Source organism: Spea bombifrons, chromosome 2 (genome assembly GCF_027358695.1).
Source record: "Spea bombifrons isolate aSpeBom1 chromosome 2, aSpeBom1.2.pri, whole genome shotgun sequence".
Taxonomy (NCBI): domain Eukaryota; kingdom Metazoa; phylum Chordata; class Amphibia; order Anura; family Pelobatidae; genus Spea; species Spea bombifrons.
This window is the reverse complement of record NC_071088.1, coordinates 16,553,490-16,579,269: the sequence shown is the minus strand read 5'-3', so window position 1 is coordinate 16,579,269 and position 25,780 is coordinate 16,553,490. Positions and strand designations below refer to the sequence as shown.

Below are 25,780 nucleotides of genomic sequence, written 5' to 3'. Positions count from 1 at the left end.
CAGACTTTGATTATCAAGAGCAATAACGATTTTTGAGCTTTTTTTGGAAAAAAAAACCCCCAAAATGTGGAATCTGTCACTACCTTACATACATAATTAACATATCCTAATTAGTTTAGGTACGTCGAAGCAGTGTTTTACCCTAATTAAAATAAACACAGCTTTGAGAAAGGTATCAACATAAAGTTCAAATCACAGATCTCTGCTATTTTAATTTGATGTTGAAATAATTAATATGTTTAAATGTTCCAAAAGATAACAGGGGCTCTTTCGTCAAAAGCCAAAGGATTTGAAGTTTCAGAAAAAAAATAAATATGAGATGCAATAGAGCTATTGAAAAAGGCTATTTTAAATAATTTAAATATGGAAAACCACCCTGGGTTATGTTTAAGAATTTAATTAGAGCTACAATATTTGGAGACATGCTTTTTCCTGCTCCCAAGAAACAATTGTGATATTCAGCAGGGGGTATTGCATTTAGCAAGTTCAAGGCTCCTTTCAAAATGCTCTGTGAAGTTTAAGAAACATTTATTAGTCTTAACACAGAGAAGCGAAAGGCTAAAAGTGCAAGTATTTTTTTTTGAAGATGAAAAGAGAGCTATTCACATCAATTCAAGAGAGCTAAAACAGGAATATACACTATTAAATAATATATAATGAATGAAAACTAATATTTAGCTCTGTAAAATATTTTATTGCATTTATTTAAACAATTGTTTATAAATATGTACAGATTCACATTTTTGTTTTTGATTTTAGGTAATGGATTACCCTAAGCAAAGATATTGCCAGCACTATGATCCAAAATATAATTATAGAAACATAATATCTTGTAGCAGAATTAATGAATTTTAATAAAATTTTAATAATTTTTAAAAATGGTGAAGCGTAGCATGCTAGCCTGATGGACAAGCTATTTGGGAATATATTTGCGCCACCTAGAGCTCTCTCTCCTGGGGGAATGGCTTTTTAAGGGGGCAGGGCTGTGTATGGAGGCAGGGCTAGCCAATGAATAGACGGGCTAGTCAAAAATTGGGCCTAGCAAGCTATGGATATAAGTGGGCTTGCCCCAGGCATCAAGTGGGCTGAGAGTTGGCATGATCGAATGTCAGTTCTCTGCCTTAACAAAGTGACCCAGAGGACCAAGGACACAGGGCTTCAGAGAGTTCCTAGTTATAGCGGCACATTAAGGAAGGGAATACAAACACTGTGTAGGATAGGAGGAAGGCAGACTCCATTTTTTTTTACTGAAAATGAACAAACAAAACCATTTTTGACATCAGTTTCCTTTAACAGCTGTGTGGCCTAGAATGCCCCAAAAATATTCTGTAATGTAGTCGGACTACCAATCCCTTACCTTCACTTGTATTTAGAAATGTACATTTGAGACCTTTACTAAAGATGTATGCTTTGTGGTTACTCTCCAATAATATTAATAATAATGAATGTAAAAACAAAAGTGGCTGCTCCCTTTCTCCCCATCAGATACCGCCTGCTTTCCCCCCATTAGATACCCCCTTCTTTCCCGTGATCTCCCTAACCAGTCCTGCAGGCTGCAGCTGCGCCCGAGGTGAATGCCTCTCTCTCCTCACCCTTCCTACGGCCCTGCATGGCTGCTAAGAAAATCGACGCTCTTATGAGCAAAAAGTGTTTAAAAGGATCTTAAAAAAAATAGGGATAGAAAAGGATCATTTATTATTTTAATGGAATATCACCCAATGTATTGCTACGACTATTATAGTTAGTAACAATGCTTATTTCTGTGCACCTCACTTATTACAAGAAATGTTAACATTTACAAGATTTTTTTTTAAGAAATATAGAATTTTTCAGAATGTGTTTCTAGTTTCCCTATTTATATTAAGAAAATGTACTGTAAAACAAGCTTTAACCTTTCTGTAAACTGTTTAATGTAGCAATGCTTTTCGACAAAGAAATATGAAAATGAAAATAAAGTCTAGTGATTAACAATGGATTCATGTGGGCATACTTACTTTACTGTTGCAGGCTTTCTGGAGCGCTTAATTTAGATTAACATCAAAGATCAGAGGGGTATATATATATATATATATATATATATAACAGGATACAAGAAAACCATTACCTTTTATAATGGTAACTGCAATAATGTTGACTAAATTCATATATTTTTCTTCTTAATTTCTTTCTATCCATATTTGTTTTCTTGCAATCTGATATTAAAGATTTTATGGATCTCTACCAACAGCAACAGATGAATCCATCCATACTTATTGAGCAAATTCTGACACATACATTTATCATATTTGTATGCATAGAGGTTTGGGTGAGATAGCCAGTGGAATTTAATTTGTTCTTGACTACAACCAGCTCTCAGAAATTATTTTTAGTTATGCATATAATTGATAGCTTTATGATCTGGTGCCATGTCTCATTTTTCATACTAGGCTGAGAATACATATATATAGTATATGTACCGTATGTGAATTACATAGCACAGATATGTGATTTATGAGACGGTTTATATCCACTGTTTAGGAAAATACACCTCTATAATGTCATCCAAGCCAATAATGAGTTTTACACATGGCTTTAGATGTTCAAGTGTGCTATTGAAGCAACTATGACATGTTCCTAAAGTATGTTTGGTCTGGTCTAGGCTATTGAGCCCAGTTACTTGTTATTAATGACCAGCAGAGCCGACAAATGATGTTAAACCTAATGTGTATAGATGTTCCTTATGATTAGGGTCCCCAGTGGATTTTCACCTTCTTGTGGTTGACTCTTTGGGCTTTCAGTTGTGGCCAGGTCCTTGCTGTCTACCACATGCCAAAGACCTAGGACTGAGAAGGATCTCAACAACTATAGGGACATGTAGTGTGAGATTGTAAAGCTGAAGAAAAGCCAGGGTGAAAATATAGTAAGGAAAACTCACCGACCAGAGGAATAAGTTTATCAATGTAAGAAAGCCACAAATAAGCAATCAAAGTAAAAAGTACACAGCACACCACAGATTTCAGCAAAGCTGGCTGTGTAAAGGATTTCCATGTTACCAGGCCCAATAAAGGAGCAAGCAACAAGTCACAGATTTTAGCTACAAATTTGTCATGAGTGATTGTGGACAGGAGACCCTAGGGTGCCACTACTTACAGGGTTGGCAGTGTAGCCCTTTTTTGCCAAAATACCAAACACTGAATATCTGTTGTAGATACAAATGTTCCAATGGTTGGGTCCCAGCATAACTCAGACCCTGGGGACTGTGTGTCAACTCCTTGGATACCACAGGATTGACTGAAATGAAAGATTTGGCTCATAAAAAGAGTTGCCTTGCTAATGATAAATTGTGTGGTCTCTAGGTGTCACACTCTAGCCTGCCGTATCAATCATATAACCCGGCAACTAATCTACTAGGGCCAGCAAAGAGCGCCACTGGCAATCAAGGACTAAAAGCAAAGCATTCGGCAGCAAAGGTCAATACTATTTAATAATATTAAACAGCTCACACCTAACCGACTTAAAACCGTGCATCTCTGATTAAGCTTTCAAGACAGCTGAAGAAATCTCATTCAACAATGCAGCAGTTAGAGCAGTAAAGGAATTATAATAAGCGCTCAGCTCATATATCAGCCCAGGCTAGGGGAAAAGGTTGCTGTATCGCAAGTAATTAAGAGATGATTTTGGTCAAGAGAGCTGTTAAACGCATTGTAAAATAGTTTTAGGGCCTCATTAGGTGCTAGACAAGTGAACGCCTGCAGTGGAGGCAGTTATAAAAGTGCTTGTGTAAAGATAGAAGCTGAGTCAAAGGGCCACATTTCCAATAGCAATGGTTTATATAACACCCATAACAGTAAATGAAATGAAAACATAATCAGGTAGAGATTAAATGCAGAACTAAATTATGGAAGCATGCCTATAAAATAAATTGAAGGATTTGCTTTGTTTAAGGTTTTAAAAAAGCCTTTTTTGTTTGATAAGATAGAAATCACATGCCTAGTAAAATGGGTATATTTAACCCGAACCAGATCCAAAGCCAGAGGTCAGCACCAATATTATATCCTGAATTATTGGGACACTACGTGAAAACTATATGTTAGACAACATTTAAATGTATTTTCTTGAAGAAACAGGCTAAGACCTACAAAATAAAAACATTTTATGAGTAGTAGAAGAACAATAAAGGATTCCAAGGTAAAGCCATGACCTTGACTTGTGTTCAGAATATTTGTTCAGAATTTTGAGAAAAATGCTATCTATATTGGTATATGAGTGCTTTCTACTGTTAATTGAATATTGCTTTATAATTTAGTATACTAGATGTCTGACACTATTTATTTCAATAATATTGCAAAGCCCTTGTGATGGTTTTGATACCATAAGTGTAATCAGTATACTAATAATACAACAGGGGGCCAAGTTTATCTTTTTAGTATTTTGGAACTCTTTCCGTGGGGTTTTTTTTCTTTTGTATTCTGCACCAATGCAAAATGTGTATTATTACGCATAATAAAGAAGCAGAGGCTCAGCACTCAAATGATAAGGTGAGTTTATTTCACACAGGCAACGTTTCGACGCACAGGTCTTTCTCTAAGGCTTGAGAAAGACCTGTGCGTCGAAACGTTGCCTGTGTGAAATAAACTCACCTTATCATTTGAGTGCTGAGCCTCTGCTTCTTTATTTTTGATTTATTGAGGGACTTGGTGGTACCCTGGCTCGTGCACCATTTCACTGCTGAGTACTGCATTACAACCTTTCTTTTTGTGTATTATTACGCATAGGCAGGCTTGTGGTGTAGTTTTATACTTTCCTTAGCGAGATGGGAAACACCACCGGCAGGACTAGATACGTGGAAATATTCGATTTCTACAAAAATCTACCCATAGAAACTAATTTAAATCCAAGTTTAGGACCATAAAAACAATATCATTTGACAGCGGATAAGAACTATTTGGGCCATTTTGCTTTTCTGCTGTAAGCCATTTTTGGCCCTTGGTCTTGTCCTATTTTCCAAATGCCTAGCCTATGCATGTTTAAATAAACTCACTGAATTAACCTCTACCACTTCTGCTTTACCCTCTCAATAAAACATCCTTACATTACCTTTACTCCTTTTGTTTTAGAATATAGCCCAACAGTTCTCTTATTTTGATATATATACATATAGTTAAATGATTTTACCAAACAGCATCTTATTTGGGCTACTCCAATATTGGTTTATCATGTTCTTAAACCAAAAATATATATCTGTATATATCTATATGTATATATGTATTCAGCATATGAGACTGACTATTAAATGCAAAGAACATATTTGCCTCTGTATAACTCAATGATAAATATCAAATATTGAATATGCAGTGAAAGTTTAGGTATCTGTTTTTTAGCAAAGAAGAATATTTAGGGATTTCAATGTTAATAAAGGATATGAATAATTAATTATAGCTTGTTAATCCAGCAAGAAATCACCAGTGAAACATTTTCATTTTTAGGCTTTTGAAAATTACTTCAATGTTGGGATTGTGCCTTTTTCTAGCTCAAAAAAGTTGAACTTGATGGACTTATTGCCTTAGTTTTTAACCTTAAACAATTACTAAAATGTACACATGATGTCACCCTTCCTTAGGCATCTCAGGAAAGGGACTTCTCCCTGTGTAAAGCCATAGCATAACTGAGATGATTTTCTTTATGAATTTTTTTAAAAAAGTAGTATTCCACAATTTGGACATGGAGAAAAAAAGTGTGGAGAACCCTGCTCAAGCATGTGTATTCATCCACCAGCATTCATCCACCTTATGTTAAAATAACCACATTATTTTATATTATTGGGGCCACTTTAAACCATCTAAACTTATACCAAGCATGAACAAGTGATTTTCTATTGGGTTAATACATTACTCAACCATCTTGCAAAATTAAATATATCATCAAATGAAATCACAGATGAAAGACATGCTCATAGATATGCACAACATACAATTTATTTTTGTATTTAAACTTACTTTTTGTAACAACACCTTCAAGTCGTATAATGTTCGGATGATCAAATTGTCCCATGATACTTGCTTCTCTAAGGAAATCCTTCCTCTGTCTGTCCATATAGCCTCCTTTTAATGTCTTAATGGCTACTGGGATTTCCTTCTTTGCCGGCGTCTTCAGTCTTCCACTGCATACCTCTCCAAATTCTCCTATAAGACAATATTGTGTAAAATATAATTGTAAAACATTCTTATTGTGATTTTGGTTGTAGTAAAGCACATTGACCCTTTGATTTAATGAAAACTCTGCAGTAAACTTAGAAATACATTTTATTGAGGATGGATGTTCTGGCATATGTTGGGTTTTGGGTAACAGATTCAAAGGGGGAGAGGGACCAAACTGTCCTATTGAGGACCTTTTACTGAATGGGTTAGTTGGGGATATCTCCCACGTAACCAGTCCATTCACACTACAGAGCTTTGTGTTTAGCTGGCATAGCCTCTGCAGAACTCTTCTCCTGCTCCACACCTGCTCCATGATGTCCCAATACCCAGAACAGAAGACAAGCATTATTGAGGTAGGACATAGAAGGAGCTGGGGGAGCAGCCATGAGCCATGCCTAGGGCACTCCCTTAAATACTGAGCACGTACTATAACTTTTGGGCACGGGTGTATCTTTTATTTCATTATTCATGTTGCTCAGAAGGAACAGTGTTGAATATTTAGCATAATATTGCAGCTAACGTTACACAGCTGCCACGGAGGCATCAAACTTTTGGCTTTGGTGATTTTCTGGTTTCAACTATATTTTTTCTCATAGAACCAGTAAGTTCCTTTGTCATAATAGTAATAATGTTATTTTTCTATAACCGATTTGTAGAAAAAGTGAATCCTGGCAATGACTCAAAGCACACATCCAAAAGCACACATCCAAAAGCACACATCCAAAAGAATGGTTGGAAAGGAAAAAACTGACTGACTATCAATTCAATTTTAGACTGACTATCAATTCGACTTAAAACCTGTGGACAGAGAAATGTTTATTACAGTAGGCAAGATAGCAGTCTGGTTGTGTTAAGGGGCAGTGCTAGCCATTTATATAGGTGGGCTAGCCCCAGCTAGACTTTGAAGGGCAGGGAGTGAGTGAACCATGGGAGAGGACTGGACAGGAGCAGGCAGTTCCAGGGGGCAAATGGTCCATTGAAGGGGAAATAATAGTTAAAATTGTAGCTTTTAACACTAATAAATTCTGGTATTTAAAGGACGACTTGAAAGGATAACTTGAAATAACAGCTAGAAATAGCAGAGGATAACTTTTGATGCAATGCTTTTTACCCTAAATACTGTCCCAACATGAATGCTAAATGCCAAATTCAAACCTAGATTATAATACAATTAGTGGAGGTAATTAAAAATGAAACTGTTAAATGAGTGAAACAAGCTGTTAAAACAAACAAGTGAAATATTTAATTGAACAAAATTTTGTGTTAGTCAAATGTTGAAACTGAACTCAATATGATCATTATAACCTGCAGAGAAGAAAACTAAGGCTAAGTTTAGATCTATGGTCATTACAGACTACAGAGAAGAAAACCAAGGCTAAGTTTAGATCTATGCTATGCTGGGATACCAGCAGGCCTCCTCGCCCAAGAGTGCGATCTGCTCCCCAGAATACGTCACGGTGTATATACACACATACATACATACATACATACTATATGGACAAACGTATTGGGACACCAGCAGGGACTTTTATGAATTCTCATTCTAAATACATAGACATTAACATGTAGTTGGCCCTCCCTTTGTAGCTATAACAGCTTCCACTCTTCTGGGTTTTCCACAAGATTTTGGAGAGTTTCTGTGGGAATTTTTGCCAATTCATCAAGTAGAGCATTTGTGAGATCAGGCACTGATGTTGGACGAGAAGGCCTGGCTAGCAATCCCTGTTCCAGTTCATCCCAAGGGGTTTGATGGGGTTGAGCTCAAGGCTCTGTGAAGGCCAGTCACCTTCTTCTACGACACAAAGTGTGTGTATACAGTATATGCACACATACACACACAGTATCTATCTAACTATTTAGGGGCTATATAAATCAAAAAAGTTGGTGATGTATTTTAATATGTCTAATGTGCATTCATACTCTGTGTGATTCAGCTTAAAGTCAGTAAATAATATAATCATTTTTTTCTCATAAACTCCGATTGAGCAGGTGACAGACAACATGCTTAGGGGAAACAATAGAACCCTACAGCACGGGAAATGCGAAACCTTAATGCGATTGGGAAATGTTTATCGGGTGCATTCATGTGCTTACCTGCCATTACCATATTATATGTTTCTTTATGCAAGCAAAATATATTCAAATTGAATCATATTCCTAAGCTTCATAAATACCTTTCGGATGAAATGATACATCGAGAAAGCAAATATTCCAACTGTGAAAGATTTAACACTTTACATGCTATGTAGGCTTACAAGGGAAAACTGTATTCACTGATGAAATTCAAATCAGTGGATGTTTTATATATATATATACACACACACACGCAAATGACGCTGGTACAAAGTTTAAAAGTACTATTCTGCTGAATGGACATTCCATTGGTTGCTATGGTGATAGGACCACTTTACAGCTAAACTGATGCCACATTCACATGGTGCTTTTCCTCCTCCCATCATGTTGTTATTGTTTTAAAAATACAGAGGCAGTAAAGCTTGTTGAACTAAGGCAGGTTCTGTGCCCATCTGTGATCTGTTCCAGTCCTGCTATTGTCTCTCTGTGTCTTGAATGCAGCTGGACAGAAATGCCTATTTTAGAAAATGGTCAGAAACTACCATTTCCCATCCTGGAGAAAATTTTGAGAAAACTATTAAGTTTCCTCAGTAGAATTTCCACTAATGTTGACATCATGACATATACTTAATTTGGCTGCATCATGACCTCATAACATTCACGTCTATTTCTGCCTGATTTAAAACATGTTAATTCTTCTGTGGGAGGTGTTGAAGCAGGTGAAAATTGTGCTTTTTGTTCAAAGCATTTTTAAAACGTTCACCCAGCTTCCAGTCCTGCACTTGCCTGTTTACTGTGTTTAGAGTGGTTATCATACAGCAGGTCTGTACTTGATTGTCACTGTCCTTAGTTATAAGAAATAACAGGTATGGTGAGCTCTGTGCTGATCCATCTTTGATCAAGCACTTTTATGGAATGTTGACTGAACGAGATTAAAATAACTCATATATATGAATCAAACCGTTATGCTAAAGTTAATTACAATCTGTAAAACACCCCTAGAAAGGCATCCAATCTGTCCAATTGACCCACTTGCATCTTCCCTCTCTCTCCAGTGCTCTTACATCTACCCTAAGCAATATACTGTATTAAGCCTCTCTTATCACTGACATGTTTCCATCCATCCCTGCCTTCCCTGTCTGACCCCTACTGGAACACGTAGTCTGCAATCATTTAACCCACTTTTATTTCATCTGCTTTGACCTTTCCAATATAAGGAGTGGTATAACATTACTCAATTCCACTGAATGAAGAGTTGGATAGAGAGTTGAGGCTTCAACTCCCTTACATCATTTTTTTATACTGGTCAACACTGGCACATTGGGTGAGGGGACTTTGCAGATGATCACTAGGACAGGACCTCCATAATCTATAAAGATGGAGTATTTGAAACCATAACTGTCCTGTCAATTCTGTCTTTAGTGGATAGACATCTACATGGTATTATTGTGACTGGGAAGCATTTATGCTATAGTGAACAGTTTTATGTGTGTGGTCTGTCTCAAGTAACCCCCATAGGACTCCCAGATAGATTTGACTGAAATACTGTACATAATGGCAAATGCTAACCATCAAAGCTGGGGATATATACTATCAGGTACCAGACAGTTTAAAAATGTATTATCATAATTTACTCATGGACATCGCTCCCATATATTGTACTCTCCAGTTGAAAACGAGACATTATACAACTCTAATCCTAGGCAACTGGTTTTATCTGGGGTAATTATTCTTCTCTTCTTTATCTTTTTTATGCCTGGCATTAAAGCTCGTAGTACTAGCAGTCTAAAAGCTGCCCTATCTATTATGCATTTCAACTGCCCTTACTCATAGGTTCATTGCATGTGTTTTAGCTTCAGTCATGTATTAGACGTGTTCATTGACATCGTCTTATGCCTACTACTTATTTGATAAAATTACATGCATTATTGGTGAAGTCTTACCATGTCTTCAGAACATCTCCAGTAGTAAAAATATCCATGGCAGCCATAGAACCATAGAATATTATAAGAACCATTCAACCCATCTAGTCAACCCATGATATAAAGACCCAAACCTTGGTTTTGTATTAAATTCAGTATAGCTTTATGCCTTTCCCTTACCAATTCCCTCACTTTAAATTTAAATTCCCTCACTGTACTAGCCTCTACCACTTCTAATGAAAGTCTGTTCCGGTTATCTACCACACTCTCTGTAAAGCAAACCTTCCCTACATTACATCTAAATCTCTGACTCATGAGAGTTAATCAGGACATGTGGAAAAATGATGAGATCAGATTTAATTTCTATAAACATGGCACAGCATTTGAGGAGGCTGTGCAAATTACAAGGGATGAACTGTTTGATGTGGATGGGGCAATGTGAATATATTAAATAATGCTCATGAAATCACCTAGAATCTACAATACACTCAATTTAATAGATATTCAGATGAGCTAACACATTAGTGTACTGCAATGCAAGTTTTAAGAAACAGCACACAATTGCTATTGCTGCTATTATGGCACATTAGTACAGACCAAATGTATTCCTGTGTGTAGCACCATAATATAATAAGAAATAAGAATTAGTGCTGATACAAATTTATTGCTGGCAGCGCTGAAATCCCTAAACATTACCTCTGCTATACTTAAAACCTTAAGATGTACAATTCTGCTTTATTAGTTTTATCTGCGTATCTAAAAAGAACGTTTAGATCCCATGGCCTTTTCAGAAAGAATTTTGAATTTACTATTCATTTATTTTTTTTGTAAAATCTCTGTTTATTGTAATAAAGCAAACCCAAATGATATAATAATTAGACCGAAAGCGATATGTGGGCCCTATGTTGAACCTAAACGGACACCTGTCAGAGCTGGTGATAGTGCCGCAAAACAACACCACGTGTTACAGAGATATGGGACACTCATCAAAAGTAAAGTACTTATAGTTAAACTATGAATACAGTCTCCCATACAGCAGAGTTCTCTCTATTGGGAGAGAAGAAGGAAAAAAAAAAGTGGGTTGGAGGGAAGAAGTGGGGGTTTTAATCATGATGCTTGGTTATTATATAGCCCTAGGAATTAGAAAGGACCTTTTTGCCCAGATAAGCATCAACTGAAAGAACTACAGTGTCTTAAGAAACAAAGTAACAACAAAGTTGGGTATCTGCTGACATTTCATGCTGCGATGTTGCTGTCCATGGTACTGATTGAGAAACTCTTGCACATCAACTGGCTACCTTTGAGAGCTACGGGGTCCACAGCAAGAAGAATTTGCAGTGTCGTTAGAAAGGAACAAGCAGGGTACTTGTTCTCCCTTATGGTCATGGTTGCTGCACGTCATATCCGAGCACTCCACTTCATTCAGATCAGAAAAAGGGGGTAGTAAGCTTGGGCCAGTAGCCCTGCTTGCCTTAACCTACATGGTTCAATTGTTATCATATAGTAGTCAGACTATATTATTTACTAAACTAAGAACTATAAACAATTATTTCTAATAGTAATGGACACCAGGCTACAAGATCAGAGCTCTTTGCACCCTACAAGATTAGAGCAGAATTTAGACATTGAGAAGATGCTGATTGATTCAGTGCAGCATCCAACACACAAAGAGCAAACATACTCCTCTGTGTACAAATCCCCAAAGGATCAATCACTAAGGATGGGCAGGTGACCATGTAACATTCCCCATTGAAATATTGTTGGATTACAGAGAAAAATAGTCATGGTCTACCTTTAAATTAACATTTTTTGTTGCTGCCATAAGATTATATAGTTTATTCCCTAAAGGGGGAGTTTGTAGTTTCAGCTCCCCATTTTCATTATGCATTATAAAGGGTCAATCCAATTCTGCTTCTCCTGCGCCTACAGCTGAGTTGGGCATTCATAATGCACTCATATAACGTGCGGTTTGATGAATGCCACCTAAGATTAAACTATGAATGGGAGAAGACAATCAAAGGTTTGGCCCATCATAATTCCTAATTGTCTGCAAATTCCCACTGTTTTCCAAATGGGAGAAATTGTTACATACCCTGATTTAGAACACCACATTCTGAGGTACCTGGTCAGTCTGCACATCTATTTTACATCTTCATCCACTTTTACAAGTTCATTCAAACATGCTCTGTGATTGTTATAGTCTACTTTTGAGGTTATTTGAAACAATGTGAAATGTAATAGAAAAAAATTAAAGAGCATTGTATGAACTCATTAATCATTAATACAGTTTTGTGCCAATATCACCTTTTATGCAGTATTTTTGATACGCAGGCACTGAAAGATTAGAAGAATTGATTTACATTGCGTTGCCCTATTTCATGGCCTACTGCCTATTTTACAGTATTAATTAGAATAATGTGAATAAATGAAGAAAATGAAACATGTATATGCAGGGCGAACAAAGAGATTAGAATTAGGAGTGTTATGGGTTCTAATTCTGAAGCTGAACTGAAACTGATGAATAGGCTAATAATATTATGCCTTAAGAGCTGCACTGCTACATTAGCACCAAAAGTAAAAGAATTTTGACAAATAATAAATCAAATCTTAATGATACCAGCAGCAAATTATTAACCCAATGTATAGCTGCAAGGTTGTGTACTGTCAGGTGACATTGTGATGCTTACACAAATGTTACGTTCTGTCCAACACTGTATCTGTTTTATGCATTTTCTGATATGGGCACAACATATGAAGAGCTGAGAGCAGTCCGAACATTTGGGAACTTGTCTGGGGCAACTGATCAATAGTCCATTGGTAAGACTACAAAGGCAGATAGTTGCTGTTGGTAGCTCTGAACTTACTTTTTCAAATTAATGTTTAGACATTATTAAAGAAAAAAGGACTAACACAGAATACAGATGTGGGTAAGCAGGCTCATCACCAAGCGGACCCCATGTTTGTCTCCTTGAACAGCACAAAAACCATCTCCCTTGCTATGTTAGAAAACAGAAACAGTGTAGAGGAGAAGAAGCAAGCTCTCAATCCATCCATGCTGACTTGCCCAGCCATAGCAGTATATACAGTTCTTAATATACTGCTAACAGGTAATCTGCCCTGTATACATTATTTTTAGGTGTCACGTGTCTCGAGGCTGCAGACTTCAGATAAACAGAAGGCAACATTTTTGTCTGCCACACATACTTAGTAAAGCTTTCTGTTTAAACCACTCTATTTAAGTAAGTGTTGTTTCTTAGTTTTAATATAGCATAGCATTGAAGCAATCTCAGCTGTATATGTATAAAACAAAAATGTCCCAGCAGTCATAGTTTGTTGATTTGTCTATATTGTTTTATAATCATTTAATTATTAAGCACCAACAGATCCCGCTGTACTGTACAATGGTGGCACTCTACCATACTGTTTCATATTGCAAAACATGGAACATGCAGGGGACGGTGCTTTAACTTCACATTTAAAGCATACATGTGTACATTTAAAATGTATAGTATTTAAAGGGAATATTCTGCAATGATCTCCAATATGGAACAAGTATATACTTAGAAGCATAGATAACTGCCCCTGGTGGCAGAATACTGTAACTGCAACAACACTGTATTAGCACAGTCATTAGATGTAACATTTATAATAATTATATTTTAATTACAATTTTCCTGTTTATTAACATGGCATATGATCTTCTCAAAACAATCTAGAATACAAATCAGAATGGTAGTGTATCCTAATTATGATTTCCATTTGCTTTTCATTGCAAATTAAGACATTTCTTCCATTGCTTCATTCATTTATTTTGTTTAGCTTTAGAATTAATTTTACATGGGGGAAAACCGATGCCATCTATATACTTGTATTTACATAAAAATAGTCACCATAATGATATTAACTTCTCTGTATTTTTTTTCAAATGGTAAATGAGCAGAGAGATGGAGTCCAACAGTTCAAATAGGAAAGCCAATTATTACAATGGGCATATAATAGAGCAGATTACATATGAAAAATCAATGAACCTTATGGGCATTATCTGGGAGGACAACCCCCAGCAGAGTGTTTTTACACGGCTAATAGAGCAACATAATAGCTAATAAATATGCATAAAAACTGTGATAATATTTGTATTCATTCATTCATTCATTCAAGTATTAATATATTTTGATTTTAATTAAAATATACCAATCAAAAATAATGTGCACTAAATATACCCTTAGCATAAAACCTATATTTTTCCATTGATGGAGAAAATAAAGCAAATTCTATTTTAAATTTGACATGAGTGACAGGTAAATTGCAGCACTCATGTCAATTGGGAAGCATGCTTCAAAATACAGCAATAATTCAATGTTTTTTCTTTAAAAATCAGAGGAAATAGAGTTGCTGCAGCTCAAAAATGGTGTTATTGTGTACATAGAACACAGATATTTTGGCAGTTTATACAAAGAACTAGCAATTCATTAACGTGTTTTCAGGTGGAAAAAATCTAACGTGGTAGCTAAGCTTGTGAGTACAAGTACATTTTCAAGACATCATATCTTTGGATCTGCTGTCAAAACAAGGCAGAATTAAGTGATCCCGTTAGAATCTATATTGTTTTTTCATTAATTCATTTTGAGCAAAGTGCAAAAAGAAAAAAGTTGCTTATGCAGGTTTTTAAAGCTAAAAATGTTAGCAAAATGTGTTTTGCTAAAACTCATTAAAGGCCAGTTAAAAAAAACTGCACAGTGATATAATTATATTCTGTAAAAGGCTTTTAGGATTAGCACATAATTTTATTGTGAGCAGCATGGATGAGCATTTCGAAACCTGAAATAAGCCTTGGATTTTCTTGCCCTGGGCATATTTGCTATTGGGACAAACCATAAGTTTTTCATCATGCAAGTTCAGCAACACAGAAATTCCACACACCTTATTTGCACCTAAATGTCTCAGATTTGGATGTTTTCATTAGAATTTGTCTGTAGCTATACTGATTACAACAGAGACATAAAAGGCAGAATGAGAGAATGATAAAATCTTGGTAGTCAGTACTGTGACTCCCGGGTGAATATGCATTAGCATACCTGTATTACTGCTGTGATTACATATAAGATTTCCAATTGGTGTATTTGCTATCAGAATGTCATGGTTGTTATCCTTGCTAGAATGCAGGTGACAATTAAGTGCATCTTTAAATAATGGCAAGTCAAGGTTTCCATGAGGACAGGCACTAGAGCCATTTGGTTAACATGTTTGGCAAGTCGCTACACTTAATCTTCACAAATGACTATTAAAGGTTTAATATTTAAAGAGTCTCAGGGTTTACAAAGTTCCCAGGTATGTGCATTAAGCGCAATACTACTAACACCTATGAAACTAAATCACAAGTATCCATATATAATTTCCTTTGCCTTCCAGTAAAAAGCAAAATTATTTAGGCTTTTCCAAATAGGCAGTGTCCATTCTTTGTTAATTTTACCTGCTCCAATAACCCTTTCAATACGAATCCTGGAAGGATCGATCTCCTTTGCAAACTCATGAACCGCTAAGGACGGGTCTTCATAAGTGTCTGGATCAACGTAGGTTTTCACTCCCGGTAAGCGCACTACAAAGAAAAATAAACAGCTTTTGATAGTTAAGGTACCTTTCTTATAATATATATATATATATATATATATATATATATATTGTTTTTAATATATATATATATATATATATATATATATATATTAAAAACAATTGTTGTAGTATTTGGGATATCATTACAAATCAGTTGTGATCACACTTTGACCATTATATACACAGAATAATACGGTTCTTTAAACCCTGGTTTGTATGTAAGCGGTTCTGTTTTATGCACAAATTCAAATGTACTACCCTAGGAACAGTAAGCAAAGGAGGCATGGGTAGATAATGATATAGCAAAGTGCTCTGAAGTTATACACCCTAGTGAAATAATTGGAGACTTCCAGTACTTGTTGGATTAGAAGTGCATTTATTCTAATGTGCATGACAGGGAGGTCAAGTGGTTTCTGGACTCGGCTGTGTATGAATGAATAATTTAAAGAACTGCTTCCTATAAGGGTGAATTTTCAGAGAGCTTTGCTGTGGAAGTGACCATATAGTATAGAGTCTGTGGAGCTATAATAATCTGACCAATAACATCTTTGTTAGAACCTGGGCTAATGACAAGGGCCCTCCACACCTTCGGTTTTAATATGTCATTGCCCGAATAACTCATTTTATATCACTGTATAATCTGTTGGCCCTATATAAATATATAGATTATAAAATCATAGGTTAGATATTAAGTACCATTTTTCTGCTACATTGCATCTCTCTAACTGATATATAATCATTTCTCTTCATCATTCGGTACTGTTGTTATCTTTATTCCTGCACACATAAAATTTATAAACATTCATTTTTATAAGGACATGTTCAGGGAACCCTCTACATAAGTGTTCCTAAGAAGTATGATAAGAAGTAAGGATAAAAAAAACCAAAGTTAATGCGTATACTTACAGTTTCCATTCTGCAAATTTGTTCTTCTTTTCTCTTCCGATTTCATTTTGGCTTTGATATACCACTGGCACCTAAAAATAAAAATAATAAAAAAGAAAAGCAATATTGTTAAGGGATCGGTGTCAGATTAGTAAATATAATCTTAACGGGAGTATTTACAACATTAATAGGGAAACAGCAACATAATACATTATCTAAAAATGAAGGAACTAGCTATTATTTGCATTCGCTGACATATCATTGATATGCTGTTTGTATTCTGCAAAATTTACAGGCAGAGGTATTTTTTTTTTAGCAGTCTTCATATTTTAATGAGCTGTGTATATTGTAAACCGCTTTCTCTTACTATTTTCCATTCTACCTAAATGTAATGTGAACACTGTAGACTCACGTGTTTTAAAAAAGAAATGTAAATAATTGATTAAACTGAGCATAAAACATATAATTTGCCTTCTAACAGAAACAATAAATATAATATCACAGTCCAGTAAAGTCACTGTGTCATTCATTCCATTAAATATTAATATTTGAAGCTAGATTGATCATGCTTTAAAACAAAGGGTAATGGATTTAGGTAATTTAATAGAAGTTAATGGGGTGGGATTGTGTGGATAACCCGCTTAACCCCTTTCAATTTCCTCCATAGTGGATGGAAAGAAAAATCACAAAACACTTGTTTTTTTCAGTGTACAGATAATTATGATAAACAAATCTAAGTACAATTAATATCACTGGATTACAGTGGTTTCTTAATTATAAGCAAGAAGCCAGGTGACCCAAAGATAGGCTATAGATACGGTAAAATGTTTAGTTGTCATAGCAAAAGATTGGCTTCTTATAGGTTTGTAGCATTTAAAATGTAATTAAAGGTTTCAAGGTTGAATGGAGGGGTAGTGTTAAAAGAAGCTAAAACAGTATAATTGTTTAAAAATAAAAATGATTTCTTAAAGTACGTGCAGACTTAGCAAATAATGTAATATACCAGAACACCAACATCCCCAGATTTTAAAAGATCTACAAGGAATAAGAAAATTACACTTTTTCTTCCAACAGTGTTCTCATACATTTCAAATACTGTAAAGAACCAAACACTATAGACACATTCACTACATAACCATAACCAATACGGTCAATAAATAGTCCAAATAGCTCTTCTAAATGTCCCTTTTCTTTGGATTTTGACTTGATCTATACATTTTATGTGCCAAGGACTAATATAATAAGGGAATTCAAAAATCGCTGTGGATTGGTGTTGGGAACATAGCAGTGCTAACAATGTGATACATCTGTTGCTTTACAGTGGAAGGAAGTAGGAATGATGGTTTTCATATGTGGTATTGTAAACGGGACAAATAGAAAACAATCCTTTTGTTAGGCAGTCTGGACATGTGGTAACTGTTCTTTAGTGGTGCCACAGAAACCAAAGCAGATAAGCTTAGTTTGCATTCTGATTACTCACACATATTCTCCAACTATATCCATCCATTCCCTTTCCATTTTTCATCATAAAATCCTTCTTTGTTTTATTTGTGTACTTTCTAAGAGTGTTGGGTGGCACCAGAGGTCTTTTTCCCCAGTGCAGGCTACCTGGAGCTCACTCCTTCTGAGGGAATGGCATCACCAGTGGATAGGGCTAGCCATGCACAAGGGTGGGGATAGCCACATAAGGCATGTGGTTAGCCATTTGTGGGTAGAGCTAGCTGCACACAAGGATGGGGTTAGACTCACATAGCATGGAATGAACTGGGAGTGGGAGAAAAATTGGGCAGGGAGTGGGCATGACCAAGTGCCATTCTCCTAACCTGGACAATGAGACATGTGACCTGGAGACCTCAGGAAGTAGCGCTTCACCCAGAGACTCCTGGTCAAACCTTGAAAGTTCCTGGGTATGCTGCTAGTACCTTTAATACAAGTCCAGTCGTGAATGTAACATTACAAGTGGCTGGAAAATTCTGCTTGGTTTGATTAGAGGTGGTGACATGATGAATGCAAGCAATCATGGTGTTGAAATGTTTGTACACAATGCATAAAGATTGCTTGGGGAATTTGATGTCACCCTGGGTAGTTTCTATGCAATTTCTGTGCTATACAATGACAGAGCATTAGCTGATGCATCTGATTGTTTGTGGTGGGTCTGACCCAATACACCTGAAGTCAACAATTATGCTGTTCTTCTGGACTTTTATATGAAATAGATGGTATAAACTACACACTAGGGCATTATTTCTAGGGAATTATTAAATCCTATTTGGCATATCTATGGCATGACACCTTTCACTGTGTTGTTTGCAATCGTTTGGAAGTGAATTGTGTTTGCTCATGGTGGATAATCATTCAGCGGATAAGCCAGCAGGTGTTTATCTCATTTACCTCTCCTTGGGAGGAGACTCATCAGAAAACTTGTAAAGGGAACTATTCATCAAATTGCTAATTCTGAACGGTGCAGCAGAATACACCTATAAGACACCAATCCAGTTCTCCAAGGTGAAATTTGTTTTAAATTCCCAAATAAATTGAATGTGTATTCCCAATTTCTTCATAGGGTGTTCACAGAATAATTTCCAGTGAATGACACTTATCGGTGCTCTTAAATGATGCTTCAAAATGAATTTATATCTCACAAGCCCACAGGTGAAACTCCACAGCTTGATTCCTCTTCAGCAGCCAGCACGGTGGCTAATGTACTAAATGATGGAGAACACAGGGGGGCAAAGAGTGGTAAGGGGTTTACCATTTTCATGGGTAACATTTAAAGGACATTTTTACTTGGTGTCAGCTGGATTGATTTAAGTCTAATTTCATCTAAACGTTTGTAAAATGGAACCTTTGTATTCATTTTTTTGGAATACACTCTCAAGAGTAGAATTTAAAGAAAAGATGATGCTATATGTACAACATCCCGAAGTATAAAAATAGTATAAAAATAAAATTAAAAAACAATGCTGCCAACATCCTCAAGGTATAAAACGTAAGGTAAGAAAACTGTTGTAAAGGAGAGTTTTGACCATCCCAAACCTAAAATATGTATGTGTGGTTTTACTCAATTTTCTGTAGAAGAAATACTAACCAAATTACAAAATGCCTTTTTCAAATTTCCCAGTTTTTATATTATAGTCCTAATAAATATTGTTTTATACATAAGAATCACAAACATTATGCATTGATGGAATACTATAAACGTGTTTGTGTTCAAACTATCAAGTCTGAATGCATGCATTGTGTAAGGCATTTGAATAGGGCTTCATAACATCCCATTATTTCTTTAAACGCATAGCAGTCAACTGGTAAGATTTTTAATACATGCGGTTATATTAGCTGGTAAAGCTTCAATGTTTCACATTGATAAAGTGTCTTTATGGAAGACTTACTAGGTAAATATCTAACAAGCAAACAGGTCAATATTTGCTTGGTGTTTGTAAAGGTCTATGCTGCCGAGTGCTGATTTGGGTTGACAACTTGGACGCAGTAATTTAGATAATCAGAGCCAGATATTTTTCATCCAGGAGCTATTCAGGTATATGCAGTTGTGCCAGGCTTGGCAGCACTAATTTCCCAGCTATTGATCTACAAGTAACCCAGTTGCCTAGACATGATGCAATGCAAGAGTGAAATGTAACTGGTGCTCCATGACAGGGAAGCTCCTGCAGGATCACCTATGTCTAAAACCCTTTGATCAGATGACAGTTCATAAATTCCAAAACCCAACAATCTAGAGATAGTGGAACAGCACTCCAATATTCCTGGTGCTGGAACTGGGCTCCACCAGCACCCCAAAATATCACAAATAAAGTCGCTCAGCACTCCAGTAGTTAAGCGAGGTGTATTGAATTCAGCAACAAGGGCAACACTTCGACCTTACAGTCTTTATCGATATGGCTTGGATTCTGGTGCAAAGTTTGAAAAGCTCTCTCATCCCCACAGCACCCAGTGGAATTGCCCAATCAACTGACATTTCTTTTGCACTGCAAAGTGCATTAAGACTACTTTTTAAAATTTCACAGAAAAATCTTTTTTTATAGGTACACTTCAATGTACTGTGTTTTGGCCATTTACCACCAGCTGGGGGTTTAATGAACAGAACACAAGGCATACAAATCTGTCGAGGTTTAAGAACTCAACCTCTAGCTTTTTTAAGGGGCACTTTTAAAATTCGCCCCAGGCGGCATTTTGCCTTGGGCCGGCCCTGCCTAAACCCCATAATTATATTATTTTACTTACCTAAGTTCTCGCTTAACTATGATCCTCGTGCACTCTTCAAGTTTGTCCTTGTGACCCGAAAGCCACCTGAAGATTGGAACGCTGCACCAGCTGAATCACATGCAATGCAGTGTGCAACATAACCTTACAAATATGGGTGCAGCAAATGGTGTCTGATGTCTTATACACAAGATGTGTAAAAGGCGACCTTATTTTCAGCAATACGTGGCTTCACATATTAGGTGTTTGAAGTCAGCGAAACAGACAATGCTGGAGAGTCATTAAGAAGCTTGCATTGCGGGGAACCGGTACTAAGGACACTCATACAAAAGTGCAGGTAAGTATAAGCACCACCATTGAAAAACACGGTAGAAGTTTCCCTATAACTAAGGAAAGGCATGTTTTTTTTTCCATCACTGAGTAGATATAAAAGCTGTCTCTCTCTTTAAGTGGAAGTCAAATGGGAAGCAGAGATTTAAAGATGCTTAATACAGCCTCATCATATGTGATTAGCTAAGGCATACCACGGGTCCTTCAATCAGCGCTCTGAGGAAAGTGAAGTCATGCGATTGTTCTTGGCTTCCTATAAATATTGAAGGGATTATAGCTAATTGGATTCTGAAGAAATGGTAATGAAACACTGGATGTTATCTGCACTATTAAAGGTGCATTTACTCTTTCAAACATCTGCTAACTTCCTCTTTAAGCTGATAATCATTTATGCTTTTTTTCTGTGTAGTTTTTTTAATACTATAAAATATAGCCTTACATCATGTCATTCTGTGATCTAATTTCCTTTAATGAAGTAAACTATATTTTTTTTTATGGGCTACATTTCCCACTGTTCTGCATGCTAAAACTGGCAGACAAAAAGACTACTATGTAATTGTTGACTCCATGGTCTACAAACTTGCACAAAGTAACTAGATTTGTAGCCTAATTATAAATAGGCTTTCTTTTCAAAGTCAGGAGCCTCTTGTTATTGACCCAATGTGCAATATGAACATTTTTTTTTCAATTGTTCAGGGGTACAGGAAGAAATGGACCTAAAGGTGGAAATTTCTATAAATGTTGTGTATGCATCAATTAGTCCTACAAGCCTCATCCCAGACACTATGGCTGCCCTTTCTCTAGATCAATGTTCTTCAGCTAGATCAATGTTATTCAGGTCATGATTTGGCCTTTTTGTGGCTTATGTGCTACAAGAAATTCCATCTGTCCTATTACATTAGATTATATTAAATATACAGTATATATATATATATATATATATATATATATATATATATATATATATATTTATATATGTTTTAGGGAGGTGTGAAAAATGCTGCAATGTAAGAATGCTTAAAAAACAGTCATATTAATAATTATTTTTTTATTATATAACAAAATACAAAGGGGGCTAGTCCCATTGTTTTCTGCCAATGCTAAGCTGATGGCACTACTGGGCATTTTCTGATTGTGAAAGGAAGTAAGCATGATGCGCCTTTCATCAGCTTGAATGAACTCTGCGTCTATGGTCCTCAAAACTGCCCATTTCTTTATGCTTCTTCAAAAGCGCTAGGAAAGAACATCTGGAAACCCCTGTCAACCTTGAGATTTCTGCCTGTGAAAGACCATGCTGATGCAGTATGGGTGTTCACACCCAATATTGTTTTGATTTAGATTTTTTCTTGTGTTCACTCACTTTGCATTTTTGTTAAATGATGTGTGTTTAACAAACACATTGAACATCACATTAAATTGTGTGTGTATGGCATCAGCATAAGTGCAGATATCATGCAGTTGAGTTGGAGTGTGTGGGTACTGGTGTATGGTGTTAGCATCCATGTGCATCAGTGTATGGTGTTAGTGTGTGTTACTGTAAGAGCCCCTGCTCTCATAAGGTATGCTTATGGAAAGATCGTAAGGTGGAGTGATGGGTGGAGCAATGGGTGGGACAAAGGGATGGGCATGGGGCGGGCTAATGAGAGAGGCATGGGGACCCAGGCATTAATACTGTACTGGACCCAGGTATTAATACTGTACTAGACCCAAGATTTCCTGATGGCGGCCCTGCCTACATTACTGTATATATCACTTTATATTCTGCTCTAGGATGACTTTTCCTTTGAAATGGCCTTTTTAGGGTATGGCTAGGGACAAGCTTTACCAAGCCATCTATGAGAGGCAACGTCCATTATATGCACACATTTAAATCTATAAATACATTTTCTAGTTTCTACTCTTGCTGTTATGTCTACTTATTTCTACACAGCAAACATTCTGAGTTCCTAGAATAGAGGGACACGAGAGGAGGAAAGCCAGAGAGATCTGGAAATTTAAGAAGGCTTTCACTTCTAAAGAAGCACACCTTATTCTACTATTATTAAAGCAAACTAAGCATGATGGTGGTAGAATGAAAAGCATTCTTCTCGGAAAAGTGAAAACAATCGCCAACAAAAAGAAAATCAGTGTAAATGATTGCATAAAAAATGCCTTCAGTTTAATTTTCTTTTCTCCAATTGTCACATTCGCACTGTATTAAATAGTTCTCAGCTGATTATTAAGTAATTCCCAATGGTAACACAATAAATCAGGCTTTTTGGCTGCATTTGTTGTAAGCTGGCATGATTCAAAAGTAGAATTAATATAGGAACTCATTGTAACATTTCTTTAGCATGTACACAAAGGCAGTATAATAAATAATAATAATAATAAGACCAGGAGATGTACATTATATCGGACAATAGGCCCACTGATTGTAAACATTATTAAATGTCATTCTGTGCACAGCACGCAGATTTGAGCGGTTTAAATTGTTTGGAATGGTGTGGACATTAGCAAGTCCAAAGAAATATTGATTTCCTGTGCTGCAGCACATGTATACATTTTAAATGAATGTATACTACAAACCATAGAGAATTGTTACACATATTGCCTAGGGCCACAATAATTATGGTTTCACAGGCAGTGTTTTAAAAAAGATGTTTCCACAAAGTTGCGACTTAAACTTTGATATGGAATATGCATTTTAGATGAGCATCTAGGCCTCTTCCAGGAACAATACTGGTACAAGCAGCTCCTCAAAAAAAAAAATCTAATAAATCTAACCTTGGTATGCTGGAGCATTAAGATTTCCCTCCACTGAAAGAAAAGAGTCCAACCCTTGATAAATAGCTTCATATCATTATCCATTCTCCACCATACTTTACAGTTGGCTCACTGCAGTTAGGTAGGTAACGTTCTGCCAAACCCAGACTCCCCCATCAGACTACCAAACAGAGAAGCGTGATTCATCACTCAACACAACAAGTTTCCACTACCCCAGAGACCAACGATGGTGTGCTTAACAACACTCGATCTGACGCTTGGCATTGTACTTGGTGATGTGAGGCTTAGCTAGATTGCACCACTCATCAAGGGTGGATCCATGTAAATGCCAAAGGATATATTTTTCATATATAGGTAAAACTCAGTATTCTTTGGCAACCTCAATGTCAAAGGTGTGACTCCTTTCGAACATTCATATATTCCATTTTAAAATGCAATTACCAGATGTATGTGAAGGATATAACTGCTACCTTTGAAATTTTAATGAGACTTTTGTATCTAAGATATTTTGTAAGAAGATAAAAAATACATATAAATTATTAAGAATCATTGGAACTAGCATCAAACTGATGCCAATTAAGAGGATTCAAACAAAAAGTTTGACCTTTTCTACTATAAAACTTGTTGAATGGCCTTTAGCTCGCAAAAAGGAACATAACGGTTGGCAAATCTCCAGTCCATTTCTAGAGAGAATATGTTTCTTTTTCTTTAACAATCACCGTATGACACTTCGTAAAAGAGAAATACTACTTCTTGTAAACGAGTTCCTTGCTAATCATTTCAGGCACTTATTCTTGGTAATTAGTATGCTGAACAAGAAATAACAGTCTCCTAATTAAATCATCATGAAGGCACTTCACCTTTGACAAAAGCAGAATGAATTCATAAAAACGGCCATGAAGTCAAGGCACTGCAGAAGAGAAACTGTAACACTCATCTATAAATGACATATGATATGGCAGAGAAGTTTAATGTTGCACAGCACTGAATACGTATTAAACAGAGAAACAGTTGGGGATAATGTACTAATGTGCAATAAAATTATTCTTCCTATGGAGAATCTGGTTTATAGGTTAATTTAATGTAGACTATGTAGTGTGTTTAAAGTGAGAGGCAGGCCCTGCTATCAAAAACTGACCAGCTATAGGGCTATATTTGCTAAGCACAATAGAAACGGAGGTTTCATGATATTTGGAAAGCTACCTGGAAGAGTCTTTTGTTCCACTAGCGAACAAGAACCATAGGGCACGACTAATCACATATATATTACTTACTTATATAAGGAAAGGAAATAAGTGTTATTTGCCCATAAACCTAGGCATGTTTTTTCCATAGTCAAGAAAGGGGAACACCACATATATTTAAATGAACCACTGAGCTATCATATGCGTTTAACAAAAACATACACACAATTGACAATAACAATGACATACATTGAGTACTACCAGTGTAGTAACTCCACTCTGCTTGTGCTAAACACACGTGTAACTGGTTTCATTAGTATGGGTGTTGTGCGCCTACTGGGCAGCGGTTTGTCATCCACACACATGCATTCACACTTTTACATAAACTATGTGGAGGGGTCTGGCCTTGCTTTTGTGGCTTCGTACGCATTGCCGAATTTACCAAAATTGGTAAATTGCTGGATACACGAGTGGTTAGGGTAACAGAGAGATGCAAGTCTTGGGCAGCGCAAATAGTGCAGTTAGAGTATTCGGATATAAGAGCAGAGATATAGGGCAGTGTAGTTATTAAGGGCTCTATAGGTCAGGTGTAGGCATTTACATTTTATTCTGGAGG

The 25,780-nt window shown here is 36.3% G+C and overlaps 1 protein-coding gene across 1 annotated transcript in view; it reads right to left on the bottom strand.

Moving 5' to 3' along the window:
- EPHA6 (EPH receptor A6) overlaps positions 1-25,780 on the bottom strand; it is a 161,332-nt gene that overhangs the window by 51,404 nt on the left and 84,148 nt on the right. The window contains exons 7-9 of the mRNA XM_053456921.1: positions 16,688-16,758; positions 15,642-15,767; positions 5,976-6,161 (exon numbers count right to left, since the gene is read on the bottom strand). Coding sequence (XP_053312896.1) covers positions 5,976-6,161; positions 15,642-15,767; positions 16,688-16,758 — 383 coding nt within the window. The remainder of the gene's footprint in view (positions 1-5,975; positions 6,162-15,641; positions 15,768-16,687; positions 16,759-25,780) is intronic.